This window comes from Hemibagrus wyckioides, linkage group LG20, assembly GCF_019097595.1.
Source record: "Hemibagrus wyckioides isolate EC202008001 linkage group LG20, SWU_Hwy_1.0, whole genome shotgun sequence".
Taxonomy (NCBI): domain Eukaryota; kingdom Metazoa; phylum Chordata; class Actinopteri; order Siluriformes; family Bagridae; genus Hemibagrus; species Hemibagrus wyckioides.
Genome location: NC_080729.1, coordinates 2,525,218 through 2,548,562, shown reverse-complemented (window position 1 = coordinate 2,548,562; position 23,345 = coordinate 2,525,218). Strand labels below are relative to the sequence as shown.

The following is a 23,345-nucleotide window of genomic DNA, read 5'->3' as shown; positions in this document are numbered from 1 at the left end:
CTCACTACTGATCTTACTGTACCGATCTCACTACTGATCTTACTGTACTGATCTCACTACTGATCTTACTGTACCGATCTCACTACTGATCTTACTGTACCGATCTCACTACTGATCTTACTGTACCGATCCCACTAATGATCTTACTGTTCTGATCTCACTACTGATCTCACTACTGATCTTACTGTACTGATCTCACTACTGATCTTACTGTACTGATCTCACTACTGATCTCACTGTACTGATCCCACTACTGATCTTACTGTACCGATCTCACTACTGAATTTACTGTACCGATCTCACTACTGATCTTACTGTACTGATCCCACTACTGATCTTACTGTATCGATCCCACTACTGATCTTACTGTACCGATCCCACTACTGATCTTACTGTACTGATCTCACTACTGATCTTACTGTACTGATCTCACTACTGATCTCACTACTGATCTTACTGTACCGATCTCACTACTGATCTTACTGTACCGATCTCACTACTGATCTTACTGTACCGATCCCACTAATGATCTTACTGTTCTGATCTCACTACTGATCTCACTACTGATCTTACTGTACCGATCTCACTACTGATCTTACTGTACTGATCTCACTACTGATCTCACTACTGATCTTACTGTACCGATCTCACTACTGATCTTACTGTACTGATCTCACTACTGATCTTACTGTACCGATCTCACTACTGATCTTACTGTACTGATCTCACTACTGATCTTACTGTACCGATCTCACTACTGATCTTACTGTTCTGATCTCACTACTGATCTTACTGTACTGATCTCACTAATGATCCCACTACTGATCTTACTGTACCGATCCCACTACTGATTTTACTGTACCGATCTCACTACTGATCTTACTGTACTGATCTCACTACTGATCTTACTGTACCGATCTCACTACTGATTTTACTGTACCGATCTCACTACTGATCTTACTGTACTGATCTCACTACTGATCTTACTGTACCGATCCCACTACTGATCTTACTGTTCTGATCTCACTACTGATCTTACTGTACTGATCTCACTACTGATCTTACTGTACTGATCTCACTACTGATCTTACTGTACTGATCTCACTACTGATCTTACTGTTCTGATCTCACTACTGATCTAACTGTACTGATCTCACTACTGATCTTACTGTACCGATCTCACTACTGATTTTACTGTACCGATCTCACTACTGATCTTACTGTACTGATCCCACTACTGATCTTACTGTACCGATCCCACTACTGATCTTACTGTACCAATCGCACTACTGATCGTACTGTTCTGCTCTCACTACTGATCTTACTGTACCGATCTCACTACTGATCTTACTGTACCGATCTCACTACTGATCTTACTGTACCGATCCCACTACTGATTTTACTGTACCGATCTCACTACTGATCTTACTGTACTGATCCCACTACTGATCTTACTGTACCGATCCCACTACTGATCTTACTGTACCGATCCCACTACTGATCTTACTGTACCGATCCCACTACTGATCGTACTGTTCTGATCTCACTACTGATCTTACTGTACCGATCTCACTACTGATCTTACTGTACCGATCTCACTACTGATCTTACTGTACCGATCCCACTACTGATCTTACTGTACCGATCCCACTACTGATCTTACTGTACCGATCTCACTACTGATCTTACTGTACCGATCCCACTACTGATTTTACTGTACTGATCTCACTACTGATCTTACTGTACTGATCTCACTACTGATCTTACTGTTCTGATCTCACTACTGATCTTACTGTACTGATCTCACTACTGATCTTACTGTACCGATCTCACTGCTGATCTTACTGTACCGATCTCACTACTGATCTTACTGTACCGATCTCACTACTGATCTTACTGTTCTGATCTCACTACTGATCTTACTGTACTGATCTCACTACTGATCTCACTACTGATCTTACTGTACCGATCCCACTACTGATTTTACTGTACCGATCTCACTACTGATCTTACTGTACTGATCCCACTACTGATCTTACTGTACCGATCCCACTACTGATCTTACTGTACCAATCCCACTACTGATCGTACTGTTCTGATCTCACTACTGATCTTACTGTACTGATCTCACTACTGATCTTACTGTACCGATCTCACTACTGATCTTACTGTACCGATCCCACTACTGATCTTACTGTACTGATCTCACTACTGATCTTACTGTACTGATCTCACTACTGATCTTACTGTACTGATCTCACTACTGATCTCACTACTGATCTTACTGTACCGATCTCACTACTGATCTTACTGTACCGATCTCACTACTGATCTTACTGTACCGATCTCACTACTGATCTTACTGTACCGATCCCACTAATGATCTTACTGTTCTGATCTCACTACTGATCTTACTACTGATCTTACTGTACCAAGCTCACTACTGATCTTACTGTACTGATCTCACTACTGATCTTACTGTACCGATCTCACTACTGATCTTACTGTACTGATCTCACTACTGATCTTACTGTACTGATCTCACTACTGATCTCACTACTGATCTTACTGTACCGATCTCACTACTGATCTTACTGTACTGATCTCACTACTGATCTTACTGTACCGATCTCACTACTGATCTTACTGTACCGATCTCACTACTGATCTTACTGTACCGATCCCACTACTGATCTTACTGTACTGATCTCACTACTGATCTTACTGTACTGATCTCACTAATGATCTCACTACTGATCTTACTGTACCGATCCCACTACTGATTTTACTGTACTGATCTCACTACTGATCTTACTGTACTGATCTCACTACTGATCTTACTGTACTGATCTCACTACTGATCTTACTGTTCTGATCTCACTACTGATCTTACTGTACCGATCTCACTACTGATCTTACTGTACCGATCTCACTACTGATCTTACTGTACTGATCTCACTACTGATCTTACTGTACCGATCCCACTACTGATCTGTGATATGAATTGAATGGTAACTGTGTGGCTCCTGTGTGGGATCTTGTGAAGGCGGTTGTTTTTCACAACCTTCCACCTGATGGGATTAGCAAATGTTTAGCTCACACAAACAGTGACAAGTGGTCAACTGTCCCCCTAAACAAACGTTCAAGACGAATCTGCTTCTCTCTCCAATCTTTAACACTAACATTTTCATCACGTTTGATATGACGAACCATACGAGGTTTAATCTTTAAGCTTTTAATCTTTTCTTTTGCTTTTGCAACTCTCACCAGATCAATGATCATGATGAAGTATTGAAAAGAGATCCGCTCTGATCCCGGATCCTGGTGTCGTAACGATACGAGGCCCCTGAACTCCTCCTCTATTGGTTCGCTGTGTTTGTTTGGGGGAGTTGGGCTTCTCTTGGACGAGGCTTTAAACAGACAGACGCCACTTGTTTTTCTTCCAAACGCAGAGCTAGTAAGATAAGCGAGGTATGTGCTCAACTCAAAATGGCCGATTGCACTCATTTTTTATCTCTGGTGCAGATGCTTTCACTGTGCCTGTTTTGTAGGGTAGACGTCGAGGGATTCGAGCTCACATCCTTTCTGAAGGGAAGGGACAGCCACGTGAGCTATGCGAGCGCTGTTAGCTTTGTGCTTGGCCTCGCTCCCGGGCCTGCTCTGGGCTTCACCGTTATTAGTGGAGAGAAACAGCAGCCAGTCGGCCATCTGTAAGCTCGCACCGCGCTGGGAGATTGAAGGACACTCTCCGATGGATGAGCTGCAGGGATACGTGGTGGTGGTAGCGCTGCTGAAAGCCAGCTGACAGTTCTGCCTCATGCAGGCTGCTAAGTAAGTTTAAGATAGATGATAAATCTGCACACTATTATTTTTAATCCATAGACCACATTTATGTTTATACATATGTTATAACATGGCTTTAACTGATAAATTAATTTAATGACACATTTTGGATGCGTACAAATACAGCAAAACAGTCATGTTGAAAATTTAAATCATGTTTTCTGGAAGAAATGATTGTTGTTATTGGGGATAAATATTATACACTATCATATATTTTTACTTCTCAATTCTCTTATAAAGGCATTTATTAACTTTAATAACTTTTTGCTAAAAAATAATCAAATACTATTATTATTATTTTTATTTATTTTATTTTATTTATTTTAAATTAGTGCATATTAAATGAAGTGTTTTCCCTTTCAGATTATCCACAATATCATTCATTCATCCATCCAAAGGAGTTCTAGGAACAGGGTCCTCTCATATGCACTAATTTTATTCAAAAAATTATTCTTAAATAATTTAGTAGCCATAGTCTGAGTAAAAAAAAAAAAAAAGGATTGGCACTTTTGCACTTTAACGCACTTAAACACACAAGGACTTCGTCACTGTTATGTAATCGTTTAGGAATTTTGGTTCAGATCGCGTCAAATGTATGATCACAGATGAGATATTTTTGTCTGGATGATAAATGAGCACTCTGCACAGGCTCTGTGAGTTTATTTATTTATTCACTGTTATTACATGTGTATATATATATATATATATATATATATATATATATATATATATATATATATATATATATATATATATATATATCGACTATTATTACATATATATATATTCACTGATCACTGATCTAAACATGACGAGTAATTATCTTTTAATTGACATAACTGATTTCTGGGCTTGTGTTAATTGACTCGTGACCACAGGATGGGAGTCCTGCGTGATAAGCTGGCACGGGGAAACCTGACCAGCGTTGCGTTTCTGATCGTGAACGAACAGGATGCTCTTTCCAGGGCCATGTACTGGCAGCTGAAGAGACGAGCAGCAGAGGGAATCCCTGTGTACCAGCAGAGCCCGCTGCAGGACGACATCTGGGACACTCTACAGGGAGACAAGGACGACTTCTTGGTTTACGATCGGTACATGAGTCAGACATAGCGTACGAGAGTGGTCACAGTCGTCACACCTCTTCCTGAATACTCCCACCTCTGTCCTCTGTAGATGCGGCTATCTGACGTTTCACATTGGGCTACCGTACAGCTTCCTGCACCTCCGCTATGTAGAGGCGGCCATCCAAGCCACGTACTTAGGAAACATCTGTAACTGCACGGTGAGCACGAGACCATCTCAACGTCCGGCATGGGTCATTATTAAAATGCTAATCATGTTTTGTTTTTTCTTAAATAGCTAAACTCTACTCAGCTAACTAGCAGCAACGTGACCACAGAAAGAAGTTCTGAGCAGAATACGACTGCAATAGAACCGCAGAACACAAATCTTCATCATCATCACCATCATCACCATCACCATCATTACCATCATCATGACTACAGCCAGATTCGCTCCACCCAAAATCCAGCCATCACACAGATCACCAGCACCACCACAGAGCAGGAACACACTCACCATGACTCAGAACACTAACATTCGCATTGGAAATAGAAGCCTGACTCTTTAACGGAGAGAAGCAAGGCTTTATCGTACGATATCGTACGCCTCACCATCGAACAGATGATGTATTTTAATCCTGTTTCTTTACTATTCTACTGGAGCTACAGTGCTAGATCAGCTAACTAGTCATAGAAGCATATAGACACCATTTTGGCATTGTACACAGTTGTGGGTGTGGCTAAATGTCTAAAGATTGCATGTGTGTGGCTAAATGTCTTAACATTGTGTGTGTGTGGCTAAATGTCTTAACATTGTGTATGTGTGGCTAAATGTCTTAACAATGTGTATGTGTGGCTAAATGTCTTAACATTGTGTGTGTGTGGCTAAATGTCTTAACATTGTGTGTGTGTGGCTAAATGTCTTAACATTGTGTGTGTGTGGCTAAATGTCTTAACATTGTGTGTGTGTGGCTAAATGTCTTAACATTGTGTATGTGTGGCTAAATGTCTTAACATTGTGTGTGTGTGGCTAAATGTCTTAACATTGTGTGTGTGTGGCTAAATGTCTTAACATTGTGTGTGTGTGGCTAAATGTCTTAACATTGTGTATGTGTGGCTAAATGTCTTAACATTGTGTGTGTGTGGCTAAATGTCTTAACATTGTGTGTGTGTGGCTAAATGTCTTAACATTGTGTGTGTGTGGCTAAATGTCTTAACATCGTGTGTGTGTGGCTAAATGTCTTAACATTGTGTGTGTGTGGCTAAATGTCTTAACATTGTGTGTGTGTGGCTAAATGTCTTAACATTGTGTGTGTGTGGCTAAATGTCTAAATGTTGTATGATTGTGGCTTAATGTCAAAACGCTGTGTGGGTGTGGCTAAATGTTGAAACATGTGGCTAAATGTCTAAACGTTGTATGGTTGTGACTAAATGTCTAAACATGTTTCTAAATGTCTAAACGTTGTGTGGGTGTGGCTAAATGTCGAAACGTTGCATGGGTGTGGCTAAATGTCTAAACATGTGGCTAAATGTCTAATTGTTGTGTGGGTGTGGCTAAATGTCTAAACATTGTGTGGGTGTGGCTAAATGTCTAAAGACTGTATGGGTGTGGCTAAATGTCTTAACATTGTATATGTGTGGCTAAAGGTCTAAACGTTGTGTGGGTGTGGCTTAATGTCTAAACATTGTGTGGATGTGGCTAAATGTCTAAACGTTGTGTGAGTTTGGCTAAATGTCTAAACGTTGTGTGGGTGTGGCTAAATGTTTAAAAGTTGTATGGGTGTGGCTAAATGTCTAAAAGTTGTATGGGTGTGGCTTAATGTCTAAATGTTGTGTGGGTGTGGCTAAACATCTAAATGTTGTGTGATTGTGGCTAAATGTCTAAACAGTTTGTGGGTGTGGCTAAATGTCACATTGTGTGGATGTAAATGTTGAGTGGGTGTGTCTAAATGTCTAAACATTGTGTGGGTGTGGCTAAACGCACTTTATACAACACTGAACTGGTAGCTAAGTTAGTTACCTTTGCCTTGCAGCTCCAGTATAATGTAAAAGCGTACTCTGACACAAAAAAAATCTCAGTTGATTAATTACATTTGTGGAAGAGAATTTTGGGGAATTTTAGAGTTTTTTTTTGACCCAGTGACGTTTCTCAGTAAGTCTATAATCAGCTTTCATGTGGAGAAACATCTCTGATGGATGGTTGTGAAGAGTCGCTCCTCTTGGGTTCCTCGTCATTGCTCTTAATGAAGCCTGCGCATCAAACCCGCGCCGGGGGCGTGCACGTGGATGTGGAGCTGAGGAGGAATCACGTGGAGCATCAACACTTCTGTCCAAGATGGCTGCCTCTGAGAGCTGAGGTTTACTGCAGAAATCATCATCAACTACATCCCGTTATCTGTTGTCTTATATGTGTTACAGCGCTTTAATAGGATCAGGAATGATCTTCCTAATAAGCCCAATTTAATGTCCAAATTTAATCATGTATTGATGTATTAATGCTGAGAATAGTTTCTCCTTAATAAAAAAAAATATCCCACCAAAATGTAGACTATGTCTGTCTGTGTATTTGCCTTTTAAAAAAAATTTATTTCATGGTTTTTTATTTACACCACAGCGCTGCTGAATCAAATTCACATTTTATTTATCACATACGAAATCATACACAGTACGACGTGTAGTGGAAAGCTTTTTATGACTACTTTATGACTACATTTGACTATGACTACAAGAAAGAAGAAGAGTAAATTTAAAGAGTGTGTGGACATGAAAAATATAGAGATATATACTTAAAATATTTAGAGTCACTAAAAACTAACATAGCAGTTAGTAAATAAATTAAAGACATGATAAATTATTAAAATCCAATAGTTATCGGATACATATATATGTATAAACATATATAATATATAGAAAAATACAATATGTACATATATGTAGATATAAAATGGCAAAATAAATATTGTTATGACAATAAATACAGTGTGCATACGTAAGATAAATATATAGATATAAAAGGCAAATATAGATATCCAGTTGTAACAGGAATATCAGGAGTAAAGTGACGGTGCACACAAAGATGTACAGTGAGTGTGGTTATTGTGTGTGCAGAGTAGTGCAGAGTATGCAAAGTAGTGCAGTTATCGTGTGTGCGACAATCAGCTGAGGGAGAATGTCATGTGTGGGGGAAGTCCAGAAGTCCAGGTTCTAGGTGTTCTGGTTGAGGGCCTGAATAGCCTGCAGGAAGAAGTTCCTCCTCATTCTCTCTGTGTTTTCCTTCAAGGAATGCCCTACTCTGACTGATATTGATTCATCTGTGCTGCGTGTACAAAAACGCAGCAAAAAAAATCACAGGATTATTTTAATTAATTCGTTTCTATAGTAACAGATCGCTCACAGGAACGTGTACTGTATGGTGGGTGAGTCACATACACTATATTGCCAAAAGTTTTGGGACACTCCTCCAAATCATTAAATTCAGGTGTTGTTTTTCAGGGGTTGGGCTCGACCCCTTAGTTCCAATGAAATGAACTCTTAATGCTTCAGCTTCATACCAAGACATTTTGGACAATTTCATACTACCAACTTTGTGGGAACAGTTTGGGGATGACCCCTTCCTGTTCCAACATGACTGCACACCAGTGACCAAAGCAAGGTCCATAAAGACATGGATGAGTGAGTTTGGTGTGGAGGAACTTGACTGACCTGCACAGAGTCCTGACCTCAACCCCATAGAACACCTTTGGGATGAATTAGAGTGGAGACTGTGAGCCAGACCTTCTCGTCCAACATCAGTGCCTGACCTCACAAATGCGCTTCTAGAGGAATGGTCAAAAATCCCCATAAACACACTCCTAAACCTTGTGCCTTCCCAGAAGAGTTGAAGCTGTTACAGGACAACTCCATATTACATTAATGTGCATGTAAAGGTAGACATCCCAAAACCTTTGGCAATATAGTGTAATTATAGACTAATCATAAAGAAATAACTTATTTAGTAAAAGTCGTATAATCATTGAACCGGTGAAGTTTCTTGCAAGGAAATGTTTGCTTAATATTGACTGAAGGAGTCTCCAGTGTCAAAAATCCTTCTTTGCAATTTTTTAATTCCTTTAACCTGACGAGTTTGAAGATAAAATGAAGAAACAGTTGTTTATAGCTACTGTAACATAAATAATAAGAGGAACAAACTCGTTTTTGGGAACTTTCCTTATAACTATACACAGAAAGAAAAAAAAGTGTGACGTCATACTTTCATTAAAAATGATAAACAATAACAACAATGACTGGCACGCTAAATGCTAACATGCCGGAATATTTGCACACTAACGATCTCTGTTCTGTTTTTCTTTAGCTCTGTTTCTCGGTGCTACACATCCCTGTGTATCTCCTGCTCTAACGCACGTGCTTTCACCTCATCACCGGATTAATGAGGCACCGATTCGGGTGTGATAGAACAGTAAATAAAAGCTCGGTCCAGAGACACAACAGAACTGTTCTTCCTGTAGTGCATGCAGTTCTGCTTCTCACCACCAGGTGGTGTCTTGCGCCAAATATCCACCACTGACCTCATTAATACACAGAGCCTCTCTCTCTCTCTCTCTTTCTCTCACACACACACACACACACACACACACTAGATAACAGTAAGAAGTAAACATTAAACATACATTAGCGTACTCACTACTACACTATTATGATGTTGCTGTTCTAGTACACACCACGGCTCCATTTCACCTGCTTGTTAGTATGCAAGTATGCTAGTATGCTCTTTTTACAAGAAAGTTCTATAGTGTGTTAGAATATGAGTATGCAAGCTAGTGTTGAAGTGTGTTAGTATGCAAGTACGCAAACATCTTAGTGTACTAGAGTTCAAGTCTTTTAGTATGCAAGTATGCAAACATCTTACTCTGCTAGTGTTTAAGTGTTAGTATGCAAGCATCTTAATGTACTAGTGTTTAAGTGTGTTAGTATGAAAGTGTGTTAGTATGCAAGTATGCAAATATCTCAGTGTGCTAGTGTTCAAGTGTGCAAGTATGCAAACATTTTAGTGTGGTAGTGCTCAAGTATGTTAATATGAAAGTGTATTAGTATGCAAGTATACTAGCGTCTAAGCGTGCAAGTAGGCAAGTGTTCTTGTATTCTAGTGATACCGATGTTCTGCCCACGCTCTGTAGCTCTGCTCTAATGTCCCTGACTTCATCGTCTCTCTTCAGGACCTTTTCTTTCTCCCACAGCAGTGAAGGTGTTGTGTTGACCAGGGAAAAAAAATACACATCTCTACAACTCATGAAAATAAGAATTAGAGATTTTATTGAAACGATTCTGCACTTGTCAGAGACAGGAGTGTGTGGCGTAGTGCACTTGCCTTTCACATGAAGTGAAAGTGTGAATAACGCTCCAAACACTTAAAGAGCTTGAAGGCAGAGGGATTTTTGTTTTGTTTTGTTTATTTTATTTTTCCTCCTGAGCTGTAACCTTGCTCTGTAACACACTGTACAAATCCTTTTAGCACTAATATTATACTGTACACACACACACACACACACACACACACAGCAACTGCTATTATTTACAGTCAAGTGCACTTACTCTTGCTGTTCAATACAATCAGGGCTCGAGTTCCTGTGCATCCTGTGAAATATGCACATATATTTTATACTGTTTATACACACTGCGTCAACAAAAGCAGAGATTCTTAAATATTACTTATTTATTTGAATCTATTTTTCTCACTCTCACATTTTCCTGTAACCCCTGAATCGGCTAGGAGTAGGTTAGCATATAACTGATCTTTATGGGCAAAATGTTTAAAGTAAAAATCCATCATATAACACAAGAATGCTAGTATGCAGGAGTGTTGTGTACAGTATACTTGTACGCAGGTTTTCTAAGGTTGCTAGTATGTTACGGTAGCATGTGCTAATACGTAAGTATGGAAGTATACTGTTGTGCTAGTGTTGTATTATGCTAATAAGTCTGCTAGTACGCATGTGCACTAACTAACTAACGAGTGGAGGTGTCCTAATGAGCAAATACAATTGAGTAAGCTCTAGTACCCTAAACGCTAGTATGCTAGTTGTGCTAGCAAATATGCACTTTAGTATTCAAGGCTGCTAGTATTCTAGTACGTTTGTCAAAGTCAAAGAAGCTTTATTGTCACTTCAACCATATATAGCTGATGCAGTACACATTGTGTGAAGTGAAACAACGTTCCTCCAAGACCGAAGGTGCTACACAGAACACAAAGTACAGTGACGCAGACAAACATAGAGCTAAACATAGAGATAAAGTTAAACTATACTTAAGGTGCAATCTTTAGTAAAAACTAGACATACAACATATAGACCGAATCTGTGCAAAAGAATAGTGTTGACAGTGAGTGCAAATATTAAAGTTAACATGTAAACAGGATCAAAATAAAGTGTAATGTAAAGTGACATATGCATGCAAACAGGACCGTTTTTGTGTGTGTGTGTCTGTGTCCAGCACAGTATAGTTCTCTTTTGAGAGCAGTTCTCAGTTGTGTGTGTGTGTGTCTGTGTCCAGCACAGTTCAGTTCTCGTTGGGAATACAGTTCTCCGTTTTTGTGCGTGTGTGTGTGTTGTGTGTGTCCGTGTCCAGCACAGTTCAGCTTCTCTGTTGAGATCAGATCTCGGTTGCATGTGTGTGTGTGTGCGTGTGTGTGTGTCCAGCTCAGTTCAGTTCTCTGTTGAGATACCTGATTGCTTGAGGGAAGAAGCTGTTCAACAGTCTGGTTGTGCGGGTTTGTGTACAAGTGGGTGAGAATGTATGACTGCTAACATGCAAGTCCTCATGTGAAAGCAGGCTGCTCTGCTGGTATTTTGGTATGAAAGTGTCCAAGCATGCTAGTATGCATGTACGATATTGTACTGGTGAGTAAGTGCAAGCATGTGAGTTAAATACGATGCGCTAATCAGGTACAGCAAGCAAAGATGTACCTATGCTAGCTTGGATTTATGAATAGTATTTTTCTCTCTAGAAGAACGTGCTAGCATAGAACCTGAAGCTTTGAATCATTTTGTCGGTGGTTATAGAAAGTAGCCAGGTTGTGAGACCGTGAGAAGTGACATGTTTTGAGGTGATTTAGTTTGCCACTAGTTCACAATGCTAAACTGGTTAGTTTTAAGCTTCCTGTATTTGTTAGCGAGATTAGTCTTAGCCATCATGCAAGTGTGAGGGAAGAACCTCCTGTTCTCTCTCTGTGTCTCTCTCTCTCTCTCTCTCTCTCTCACTCTCTCTAACCCCTCACCCTCGCCCATCCCCCCACCCCTGCATCATTAGGGACCTCGGTAACGCTCTAGCGATCAGACTAAATTGAAATAAACCCGAGTGGACTTTACTTATCTAATCTCCTCACCAGCCGTGACACTTCATCTGTCTCGCAAGTCCTGGGATCAGCAGCATCCAATCACAGATTAGTGAAGGGTTCTAGCCCGCCCACATCACCACTGCCTTTTACACAACCTCTGTGTGTGTGTGTGTGTGTGTGTAAGTGTAAGATGTGAAGCACTTACAGCCTTCTAGCTGTCGAAATAATCAGCATCATTAGTATGAAAGGGTGCTAGTGTGTAATATACTACAATATTAGTGTAGTATAGTATGGAAGTGTGGAAGTATACAAGTGCATGCTAATATTTTAATACATTAGCCTGTTACCATGTGCTAGCGTGCTTTTATGCTAGTATATAAGCATACTGGTGAGTTTGTTCATTAATACTCAAGCATGCTTGTGTGATTATATTCTTGTATGGAAGTATATAGTACACTAATATGCAAGTATACATATGGGCTAGTGTGCAACTCGAAGTATGCCGCTCTGGAAGTGTAAACCATGCTAGTGTGATAATATGCTAGAATGCTAATTCACTCGTCCATCTGCATGCATGCATGCTAGTGTTTACGTATTAATATTATAAGTATGCTAGTATGAAAGTGTGCTAATATGCAAAGGTAGAATGCTAGTAGGCAAGTGTGCTAGTATGCATATATGCTAGAATGCTGTTCAAATAGTAATGTAGCGTGCTTAGAAACAGTGGATGTGTGCTAGAAGAATATATTAGTATGCAAGTATGCACACTATATATGGTCATATGAAAATCATATTCTAATAGGCAAGTAGCCCATTATGCTAGTACTCACTATGCTATGCTAATGCAATTATTTTAGTATGCATGCCTGCTAGTGTCTAGTGTGCAAGTATACACTAGAAAACGAAGGGAAAAATGCTTCACTTGCACACAAGTGTAGATTTAAGACATTCATATGAAACATACTACTGAATTTTTACACTTTTGTCGACTTCTGAATGACGAACGTGAAATAAAGAACAATTTTTTCAGAAGATAAAAAAACAAACAAAAAAAAAACGGCTGGATAATGAACCTGGTGTCAATCACGCATCCGCTGACTGACAAGCCGAGTACCTTGCTTATCTTTTCCAGTGTGTGTGCCGCTGTATGGAGGAGGATAGTTGGAGAAAATAACCTAGTTATTATGTTGAAGAACCCTGCAGCTGTGCTTGAAAAATGCAGCTCTAGCACCTGAGTGGCATGTGTCACAGCAGGGCTGAGCTTCTTTTCCGGAGGAGGAAGGTAATGATACGGAATTGCTGGCAGCTAGCTGCTGGAATATTTCATCGACTTTGTCCGAAATGATGCAGGCTCTAAATGTCAAGTGCAAACTTGTGTTTCTGATGAACTCTTTCTGTTTTCCGCTTGAAGAGACGGCGCAGTGCGTGTCCCTTGTATATTGTTGTGTATTAAATCTCTCCGTCGATGCAATATAAAGAATTCCTCGCACGCTGGAACGAGCTGAAAGTCGGAGAGACCTCTCCTGTCTGTCGAGTTAACGAAGGAGACAGGAGTCTCTCTCCGTCCTGTCACGCCGCTGACAGAAGGTGCCTGAGGAGTTTTTTTTTTTTGTTTTTTTTACGCCTGCCTAAATGTGAGTGTCCCACAATGCCGTCGGCGGTGATTTACAATAGGCCGCCCGTCCGCATGAGTCCCGGAGTCGCGCGCGGTAAATAGCTGACAGTTCTCTGGGTGTGCCGCTAAATGTCACTTTCCCCCAGAGATGCCACATGAAGACCGTTCCTCAATGCGGCTGTCACTTTAAGTGCGGGCCATCCTTTGTAGCCGAACCCCTTTGTCAGGGTGTGTAGCGAATGTCCTTCTCAAAGAAGCGCTCTCAAAGAAGAAGAAGAAGAACAGCACAGGATGAATGTCTGCCAACCTTCCGACCTCCATCCCTCGCTCATTCCTACTTAGTCATGATTGTATTTGACTTATTGTTTAGATTTGTCCGTGTACCGGAAAAAAAATCATCAGCAAATCATCCAGTTAGCGATCACGACGATCTCAGAACATAACGGAGCTCGGAATTCCGTACACAGTTTTTGTGTAATAATAAAATAACCCTTATTGAGTTCTAAGAGGTTGTAGAGATTGGAATACTGAATTGGACAGAGAGTATTGTATACAGAATGCTGAATTATATATAGGGTACTATAGTGTACATAATACTGAATTTACGGAATACTGAATTTCATATAATACAGCAGTGTAGGGATTACTGAATTGTATAAAATAGTGAAGTGTACTGAAGTTTATGAAATACTCATGTGTTGGAATACTGAAGAGTAAGGAATACTAAACTGTATGGAATATTGAAGTGTACAGAATACTGAAGTGTAAGGATTACTGCAGTGTAAGGAATATTGAAGTGTATGGAATACTGCAGAGTAGGGATTACTGAAATTTGTGGAATATTGAAGTGTTCGGAACATTTAAGTGTACAGTATACTAAAGTGTTTAGAATACAGAACTGTAAGGAATATTAAATTGTATAAAATACTGAATTGTACAGAATACTGAAATGTTTAAAATACAGAAGTGTAGGGAATATTGAAGTGTACAGAGTATTAAAGTGTGTGGAATACAGAAATGTAAGGAATATTGAAGTGTACGGAATACCAAAGTTTTTAAAATACAGCAGTGTCAGGAATATTGAAGTGTGTGGAATACTGAAGTGTAAGGATTATTAAAATGTGAGGAATACAGAAGTGTACAGAATACTAAAGTGTGTGTTACACCGAAATGTCCGGAATATCGAAGAGAGCAGAATACTGAAGTACACGTGACACTGAAATGTTTGGAATATTGAAGTGTACGGAATACAGAAGTATGTGGAATATTAAAATACTGAAGCTGTTTATATTTTATGTAAATTATTCCTGTCTTCACATTCTGCCAGCTGCCGGTTTTGCTGATGGAGCAAATCCATGGAAGTAGAACACATTTTATTCTCCTGTTGTTTTTTTTGCAGAGTTCTTCATTCCCTGCACTAACCTGAATCCTAAATGTTTCCCTATTAGACACATAGTGCACTACCTAGGCCATACAATCATTATTTCATACCGTGTAGTGTGGTGCACTGATCTGGGAAGTAGGGCACTGGCTCCCAAATGGTTCCCTAATGCACATATAGTGCCCTAGGCATTTTCTCTTACTCAGTGAAGTGCAGTTATATAGGGAGCAGCGAGCCATTTGGGATTCAACCATCCTCAACACTGCAAAGCCTGGAGTTTCAAGTTATTTCCCCCAGTTTCCCTGGAGAATCCCGGACTCTCGCTTGAAGCTGCAATTACGAATCACTCAGAGGGCCTGGGTCATCTCACACTGGTGCTGGTCAGTAATCACACACACACACACACACACACACATACACACTTATACACTCGAATCGTCAAATGGGATTTAGTTGAGAGGCAGCTTTCAGACAAAGACCGAGTCCAAATTCAACCCTTAGTGCATAGTGAATTTCTCTCTATAGACTTAAAGTCAGAGACCTGATTTGACCATAAACAGGATTGGATTTAACTTCGAGTTACACTTATAACATAGCAGATAGTTGTATATTTATGGACACGCTAAAAGAAAACTCGAGGTTGCAGCCATTTCTCAAATAATCATCAGAATGGAATCTAAATAAGAGTAAGACATGCGGCTTTCCTTGGCTATATTTATTTATTTAATTATTTAAAAAATTATATATATATATATATATATATATATATATATATATATATATATATATATATATATATATATATATATATATATATATATATATATATATTAGAATTAAACCAATATATCATTCTCAGCCTTCAATATTCCATAATTCTGCAAAAAAATTTCACCAGAAAAACAGCAATTAAGCAAATAGCAGACACAAAAATGTTAAACCTCATGTTTAATTGTAATTCAACATAAAATGCATTTTTTTAATAATTAGTAGGTTAGTAAGAATGAGTATATCGTTAGTTAAAGTTAAATAGACTAAACCTTTCAGCAATTCTATTTAGCAAATCATCACAAATTACAAATTTCACTTATCATCCTTCACTGAGGATCCTAGAATTTGAGCTGGGTTGGTGTTTACCTCCTCTTTCACTTCCTGATTCCTGTTTTGTTTTTCCTGGTTTTAAGAGTTCATACGTTTCTAGGGTTAATGTAGATATGAAAAATTTCATGGATGTCGAAGCTGGCGTCTTTACACATGGTAGAAGAATTACAAATGGCACTAAAAATCAAGAGCAGCTTCGGAGGGCGAGGAAAAACAAACAGGAGAAAAGAGAGGTTATGGGTGAGTCACATGATGGTAGGATGTGGTGTCATGGAGGTGGAGATAAGGGCCAGTGCAATGGGGTCACTGTGAAAACCATTTCATCATGGATGGCAGGAAGATGTGCTGAGGTTCAGGGTGATGGTGTTAGAAAAACAGTGGATGGCAGGCTTCCTTTCTCTCTCACACACACACACACACACACAGTAAAACACATACAAGCATAGCAGGCCATGATGAAGCGCTCATTTTGCACCCTAGCGACACCAGCTTAGTGTTTTCCATCCTTTGATTGATTGTGGCCTCGGAGGCATCATGAACGTATGTATCTTCAGCGCCAAATACGTCTTATTGTGCATGAAGGTTTCATAAAGAATATCTTAAAACAAATGTAATCCATTTGAATTAAATCAAAGCATGGCTCTCAGGGAGACCTGACAGTGATTTGAACTTAGCATCGAACGTAGATCTGCAGCCTTCGCACAGATCCGAATCCTTTGCTAATTAAAGATCTGAGAGATTTAGTGTTGATCTGTTTAGGTGCCTAAACAAGCTCCTTCATGCATGACTCTCAATTTATTCATTGATAATTTATCTCACTTGGGACCACCCTGAAGGCTGTTTGGGATTTACCTTATTTATTTGTGAAAGGGAGAGTCCCATCTGCGGGAGAAGGCAACCATTTCAGCGCTCCCAAACGAGCCCCTATCAGCATCACTGAGAGCTTATCAATCACCCTGAGACCTGGCGGAGCGAGATTTATGGCTTCGGTCAGCCAGAGGAAGGTCTGTTTGAGGAGGCAGGAGGAGGTTTATTATAAGGAGGAGGAAAGTACCAAAGAGTGAGTAATAAAAATGGATTTGATTGTGATGCAGGTGAAAATAAAAAAATTGATAAACAGAAAAACGAGGTACTTAAAATGCAGGGTCATTTGTTAGATTAAATCAAAGTGGATTTCATTTTATAAAACATGAATCATGTGACCATTAATCTACAGTCTGGTCATGTGTAAGATACAATGAAAACAAAAAATACAATGAGGTGTTGTTGAAGGATCGATTTTGATTGACGGTGTAGTGCAGTGGAGCAGATTATTTTCATATAACAGTATTTTATTCCTTCTATACCAAACACATTGGTCAATTATTACAATCTTTAATTATTAAATATGTTTTTATCGATGAATTTTATGGAACGTCTGCACAAGTCAGTTCCCACTTACCTTACTGAAGCTATAAACAGTCTGTTTGCTCATCAGCTTCTCTTTTTCCCCAATATGAATAAAAATAAATAAATAAACACCCACATCTTTTAAACACTGACACTGGAGACTCCTTCCATAAATGTTGACATCTCTCTTCACCTTACATACCACTGCTAGTAATGAAAAATGAATCACTTTCTGACTAATCAGGTTCAAAAATTCAGCAATTTAAACAAATATAAACAAATTGTAAAAGATTTTAATTTTCTTTTTGGGCTTTTTTTTTATTTATAAATCATGACTGAATATGATCATCACAAAAAATATGTTTGCTTAAATTTTAAAATTATACAGAAGTAAGGACAACTAATTACAGTGAAAGAATAATAATATTAAAATGACACCACCTTCCTAATGGCTTTTTAATTTGCTTATTTTTTTATTATTATTTTTTCAAGATAATATTTGGTTGCCTGTAAGATATTTGGACTACTTAATCAACAGCAGTGTCTCATTTTTAAATAATTTCACAACGCATTAACATCACATCAGAAAATCTCTAGGAATGCTAGAGATTGTGTATTATGCATAGTGTGTGATGATACATTTATCTACGCCTCTGTTTCCCCCAAGCTGTGATCAAAAAAGGTCATTTTTCTGAACAACTACGATGTACAATTCCTAACAGATTGTCTGGTGATGTGTGCGGTTTTTGGTTGGAGGTCCTCTTTTGCCCAGTGGCTCCATTTCTTTACTCTTGGACTAAAAATTCTTCTGGACCCAGAAGACTTGCAGCTTTAAATATGCATGAGTGTTGCAGCGAAGTTTCAGATACAGGGATTGCATCAGTATGAGCTCATTCTGCCTGGCCTTTGGCTGTCCCTTGGCCTGCACATCACGAGGGATGTTGGTCTATACGGTTTCTTATATTTGCATTGTGCAGTCCCTCAAGGTTCCCTCTGTTGTTTTGTTGTTTTTTGCTTTTTTCCAGATTTATTGATCAGAGATTTAGTTTGGTTTACTCAGATTTAACTTTATCCCAAAAAGAATCGATCGGCATAGATGTTCTGGGCTTCTGAGGATCATCAAGGTTAGCCAGTCATCTATTGTATCAGACCTAGCTAGTTGGTGAATTGTCATACTGTACATCCAGTGTTTGAGTCATTATAGTGGTAAACTGTTGATTCAGAAGGTATCCATGAAGTTCCTATCCTGGGAAGACTTCGTGTAAGGCAGGAATACACCCTGAATAGAACTGAGGGCAAGAAGAAGAAGCCTTTATTATCACCACACATACATTACAGCACAGTGGAATCCTTTTCTTTGCATATCCCAGCTGAGGAAGTTAGGGTCAGAGCACCGGGGCAGCTATGATACAGCGCCCCTGGAACAGGGAGGGTTAAGGGACTTGTTCAACTGCCCAACAGTGGAGCTTGGTGGTGTTGGGGCTGTAACCCCAAATCTCCATTCAACAACCCAGTGCCTTAACCTCTTGCAGTCAAGAGTCCCGCATTTGGGGGATCTATCTATCTATCTATCTATCTATCTATCTATCTATCTATCTATCTATCTATCTATCTATCTATCTATCTATCTATCTCCCAAAGAGCATGGGGCTGTGAGATGTCAAACCTTTTCCCTCACCAGGTCACCAGTTATGTGCTTGTAAGTATTAGCTTACTTCATGCTTCATTGTCCACCATGACCTTACCTCAGTAATGTTATAACCTCTAGCTTTATGGTAAGGTATACAGACTAATTTTTCTCAATGCAGACAGAAGGGATTTGGTAGCTCAGTGCTTAAGGAGTTCAAATCTCAGGTCCACCAAGCTGCCACTGCTGGGCCCTTGAGCAAGGCCTTTAACCCTCAATTGTATAAAATGATATATATCGTAAGTTGTTCTGGATGAGGGCGCCAAATGCCGTAAATGTAAATGGAAGCTTATTTTTGCCCACTCTCCATGGAGCACGGAGCTCGTCTATACTGAATGCCGACCTCTTTACGTTGCTGAGGCTACCTCGGTGTCCTCCTGCTTTGCATTATTCACAATGAAGCATCCGTGGCAGTCCATCTCTCCACGGTCCCTTCACACCTCCATTCGAGTCTTCTCCACAGAGCACACATTCTCCTGGCTCACATACAAAGAGCCTAGTGCACATGCGTATTTCCCAGGTCTCTGACAGTATTAAATATTAATGTTGGTATAATTTCTGAGGCTCCCAAGGAGCTGAGGAATGCAGCCCTGCAGTCATTGGTGAGATGTGTGTTTTTCCCAGTGGCAAGACGATTGTCAAAATCAATTTGGTATTGAGCAGAGAAACAGCTCTGTGTTTAAAAAGCTTATGACTTTATCCAGGCTGGAGAGACTGCATGTAGGCAAAAGCGCTACAATCGAAAGCGAGATATTCGGGTAAACAGCGTTTCTGACGTGCTGTTAAAAAGGAGGAAGGAGGTATAGAGTAACCCAGCGAGGTACCTGGCCAAATTTCAGGGCATCCTGGAGTGTATCCTTCACAAAAAAGGCCTTTAATTTCTTCTCCAGATAAAAGTGCTGAGAGAGTCTTACTCTAAGCAAACAGTATATTTACAAATGTAAGAGTATGTACTAGAGTTTGTACGACTACTAATTTTAAAACCAGTCGCCCTGTAGTTAAAAAAAGAAGTCGTCTTTTTCTTAGTCAAAGCGAAAACTTCTTGTTGTCGTTGTACAGTTTTATTTGTGCAGCAAAAAATAACTACAAATTACAAATTTTCAGGTTGTTTAGAACAGCAACAGCAAAATACAGCTCTAAGCCTACAAGATGAACAGCAGGCAACGCTCACCCAAATGTAATGCACAACCACTGTCATTTCCATTTCCAAGTAAAGTTCAGCTATACAGTAAGTGGCTTGTTTGTCACTAACAGTCGCTGATATATTTGTATTTGTGATCAAAGGTATTTAGCGCTGCTCCTGCCGCTAGTTCAAGGTAAGACATCATGCTAAAAGCTGCCTCTAGAATAAAACACAGTTTCTCTCTCTTGCTTCTTTGTGCTTATAGTAATTGAGTTGTGTAGATGAGTACAGTGTATACAGTATGTGTGTGTCTGGGTTTGAGACCAAGCCTCCATAAAATGGTGCAAGCTCTACTCCGAGTGTTCCACACATTTATTCTCCATTTTGCCCACTGTCATTCATGTGCTGAGCACCGAGACCCACTTTAACATCAAAGCCTCGTGCACATGGCCATCTCGCTTGTGTGAACATCCTTTTGATTTTCTGTTTCACTCTCTCTGTTCCAAGCATCCTTGCCCCCATCTTTTCGGTCACCTGGCGCTCGCCTGACGCAGGGCCGAGTTCTCCACCCGAGGCCGTCGTGCCACCGAATTACATTGCTGTTCCGCGTTATTAGATGTGACACTCCAGTGAGATAATGGAGCCTTTCTTCATCCCCATTTGAAACCCTAATCGCATTTCTTTGATTAATAGGCGCTGATCTGCATATCAAGGGCCCTTGTTAATTTACTCCAGCACAAATCCCCCACCCCTTCTTTACGATGCGCTTTTGAAACAGATGAAGGGGAGAATAAGAATGATATACATATCTGTTCTACTCATCTCCTCCCTCCTTTTCTTCCTTTGCGTGCATCTAAAATGCAAAGGCCGGTGGTGGAGGATGGTCATGAAGCGATGAAATCTGGATTGTAGATGCTTTTTTAGCCACATCACACATTTCAGTACACGTGTCTTATATATATAAATATATCCAAGCTGATGGTGCACATAATAGAGCAGTCTCTTGAATCTTGGACCAGAGTCCTGGAGGAATGATGGTAAATTAAATAAAATGAATTAAAATGTGTTGATTTCACTTAAATAGCGCCTTAGTGCCTTTTAATACAACCAAAAAAATACTCCAAACCCCCTTCCCGGTCCCTCTTGATATCATTTTGCCGTGCCTTGCACAATAATTCTGCTGACTTGCCTTATTCCAAGTTTGTTCTCAACTCCCTTTCACCGTAGGTGGAGTGTTTTAGCGTACTCATCATTCCAGAACCAGGCCCTCAAACTGACCTTTCCAGCTCGATGGAGCCAGTCAGGCCACAGGAAACCCAGAGCTGCACCTAACTCTGCCTGGGTCAGTAAGAATCCTCGGTTTAGGTACACAGAGAGAGGCAGTGCTGCGGGTGAGTGATGTCCGTTCGACTTTTTATTTGCAGTGGTTTCTCAGTGTTGTGCCCATGACACGTGAGGAATGCATTATCCGAGTGTGATAAGGGGTTTCTGAGCCAGCAGCGTGGCAACGGTGACCACATACGGATACTTGGCTCATGACCGGGATGGCGAGAATGAGAGGCTCTGGAATTTCTTCCAACCCCATGAGAGATGTTTTTATCTCTAAGGCTGCAAAAAGGGAAGGTGTGGATCCACTTGTGATTAGCTCTCCAGCGCAAATCATTACTGCTTCTTCTGGGTTTCATACTTCATGAAGATTCTCCTTGGAATTTGCATAGCGAAATAATGAATAGTCAAATTGTCTCATGAAAGGAAATTATGCAGATCATGTTTGTCATAAGAAAGATCTTCTCTGCATTTCACCTTGATCATCAACCAGCACTGAAATAAATGATGTCTTCTTCAGCACAGCATTTATGGATCGCTATTGGCTGTCCTGAAGGATAAGCTGAGATAATTTCCTGTGTATCATCCATTTTATTCTAAAAAAAAAAATGCCTAGAAAGTGCAGTGGTCCCTAGTCTTACCCATAAATGGTTGCCTAAAAGATCTTCCCTGATTGAGAACAGAAAGGTATGGCTTGTCAACTAGCATGTCCATAACTAGCATAGCCAGGCCCAGGTCAGCCTAAAGCAGGTCTAAGCCATCGTTCTTTCAGCACAGTTCCTTGATCGGTTGAGTCAGGTGTGTTGTCCGAACACAATTTTGTCCCCACAAAGACCATTTGTGCAAAAGATTAGGGGCTTCTACTTTAAGCTGTGATAAGGAGATCCCTATCTTGCCCAATCAGCTAACAAGGCATTGTTCTTTCAATCAGTCTAGCTGTTAACAGATGTTACCTTTAAATGACGTCTCTCATACACGTGATGTTAATGCACGGCTCGTAGCCTGAGGCGCAGTAAGTTAATTAACCAGCTCATTTCCAGAACACCTCTGAGGAACTTAGAAGATAATTTATGGGTTAATTAATACGACAGGCTAAAGGTAAACATCATAAGAATCAATTTACTAATGCCGACAGCACCAGGGGATACGAGACTACCTGCTCCTCTGCAGATGAAACGAGCCGACGAGCCCGAAGCTGCCGAAGTGGAAGAGTGTTCTGGAATAAATGGGGGGATGGCTTGGTTGGCAGGCATATAAGCAGCGCAATCACAGCTTTGTCAGCGCAGACAATTAAAATCTTAAATAGGCAGTGATCAGTCAAAGTGGCCGTTGTCTCAGAAAGAAAAAAAAACATCATCAGGACAGGTGCCAAAGTCCAGGTGTGGCAGATGGTCCTCCTGTATAATGCCAAGAGATGCCTGTCTGTCTGAGATTAAACATCAATAGAGGCAAAATTAGCTTAAAAATAATGGGGCGCCATGTTTGAGAT

General features: G+C 40.0%; 1 protein-coding gene across 2 annotated transcripts; it reads left to right on the top strand.

Annotated features, from left to right (window-relative positions):
* The first annotated feature begins 3,331 nt into the window (after positions 1-3,331).
* On the top strand, positions 3,332-7,415 carry selenop2 (selenoprotein P2). 2 transcript variants are annotated; one of them, XM_058418192.1, is made up of 5 exons: positions 3,332-3,471; positions 3,552-3,831; positions 4,809-4,934; positions 5,017-5,125; positions 5,203-7,415. In XM_058418192.1, exons 2-5 carry the CDS (start codon positions 3,614-3,616, stop codon positions 5,437-5,439), a joined length of 690 nt encoding a protein of 229 aa, XP_058274175.1. In that variant the 5' UTR covers positions 3,332-3,471; positions 3,552-3,613; the 3' UTR covers positions 5,440-7,415. The 2 variants fall into 2 exon arrangements, with proteins under 2 accessions (XP_058274175.1, XP_058274174.1); XM_058418191.1 differs by having other exon boundaries at positions 4,722-4,934.
* The last annotated feature ends 15,930 nt before the right edge of the window (positions 7,416-23,345 follow it).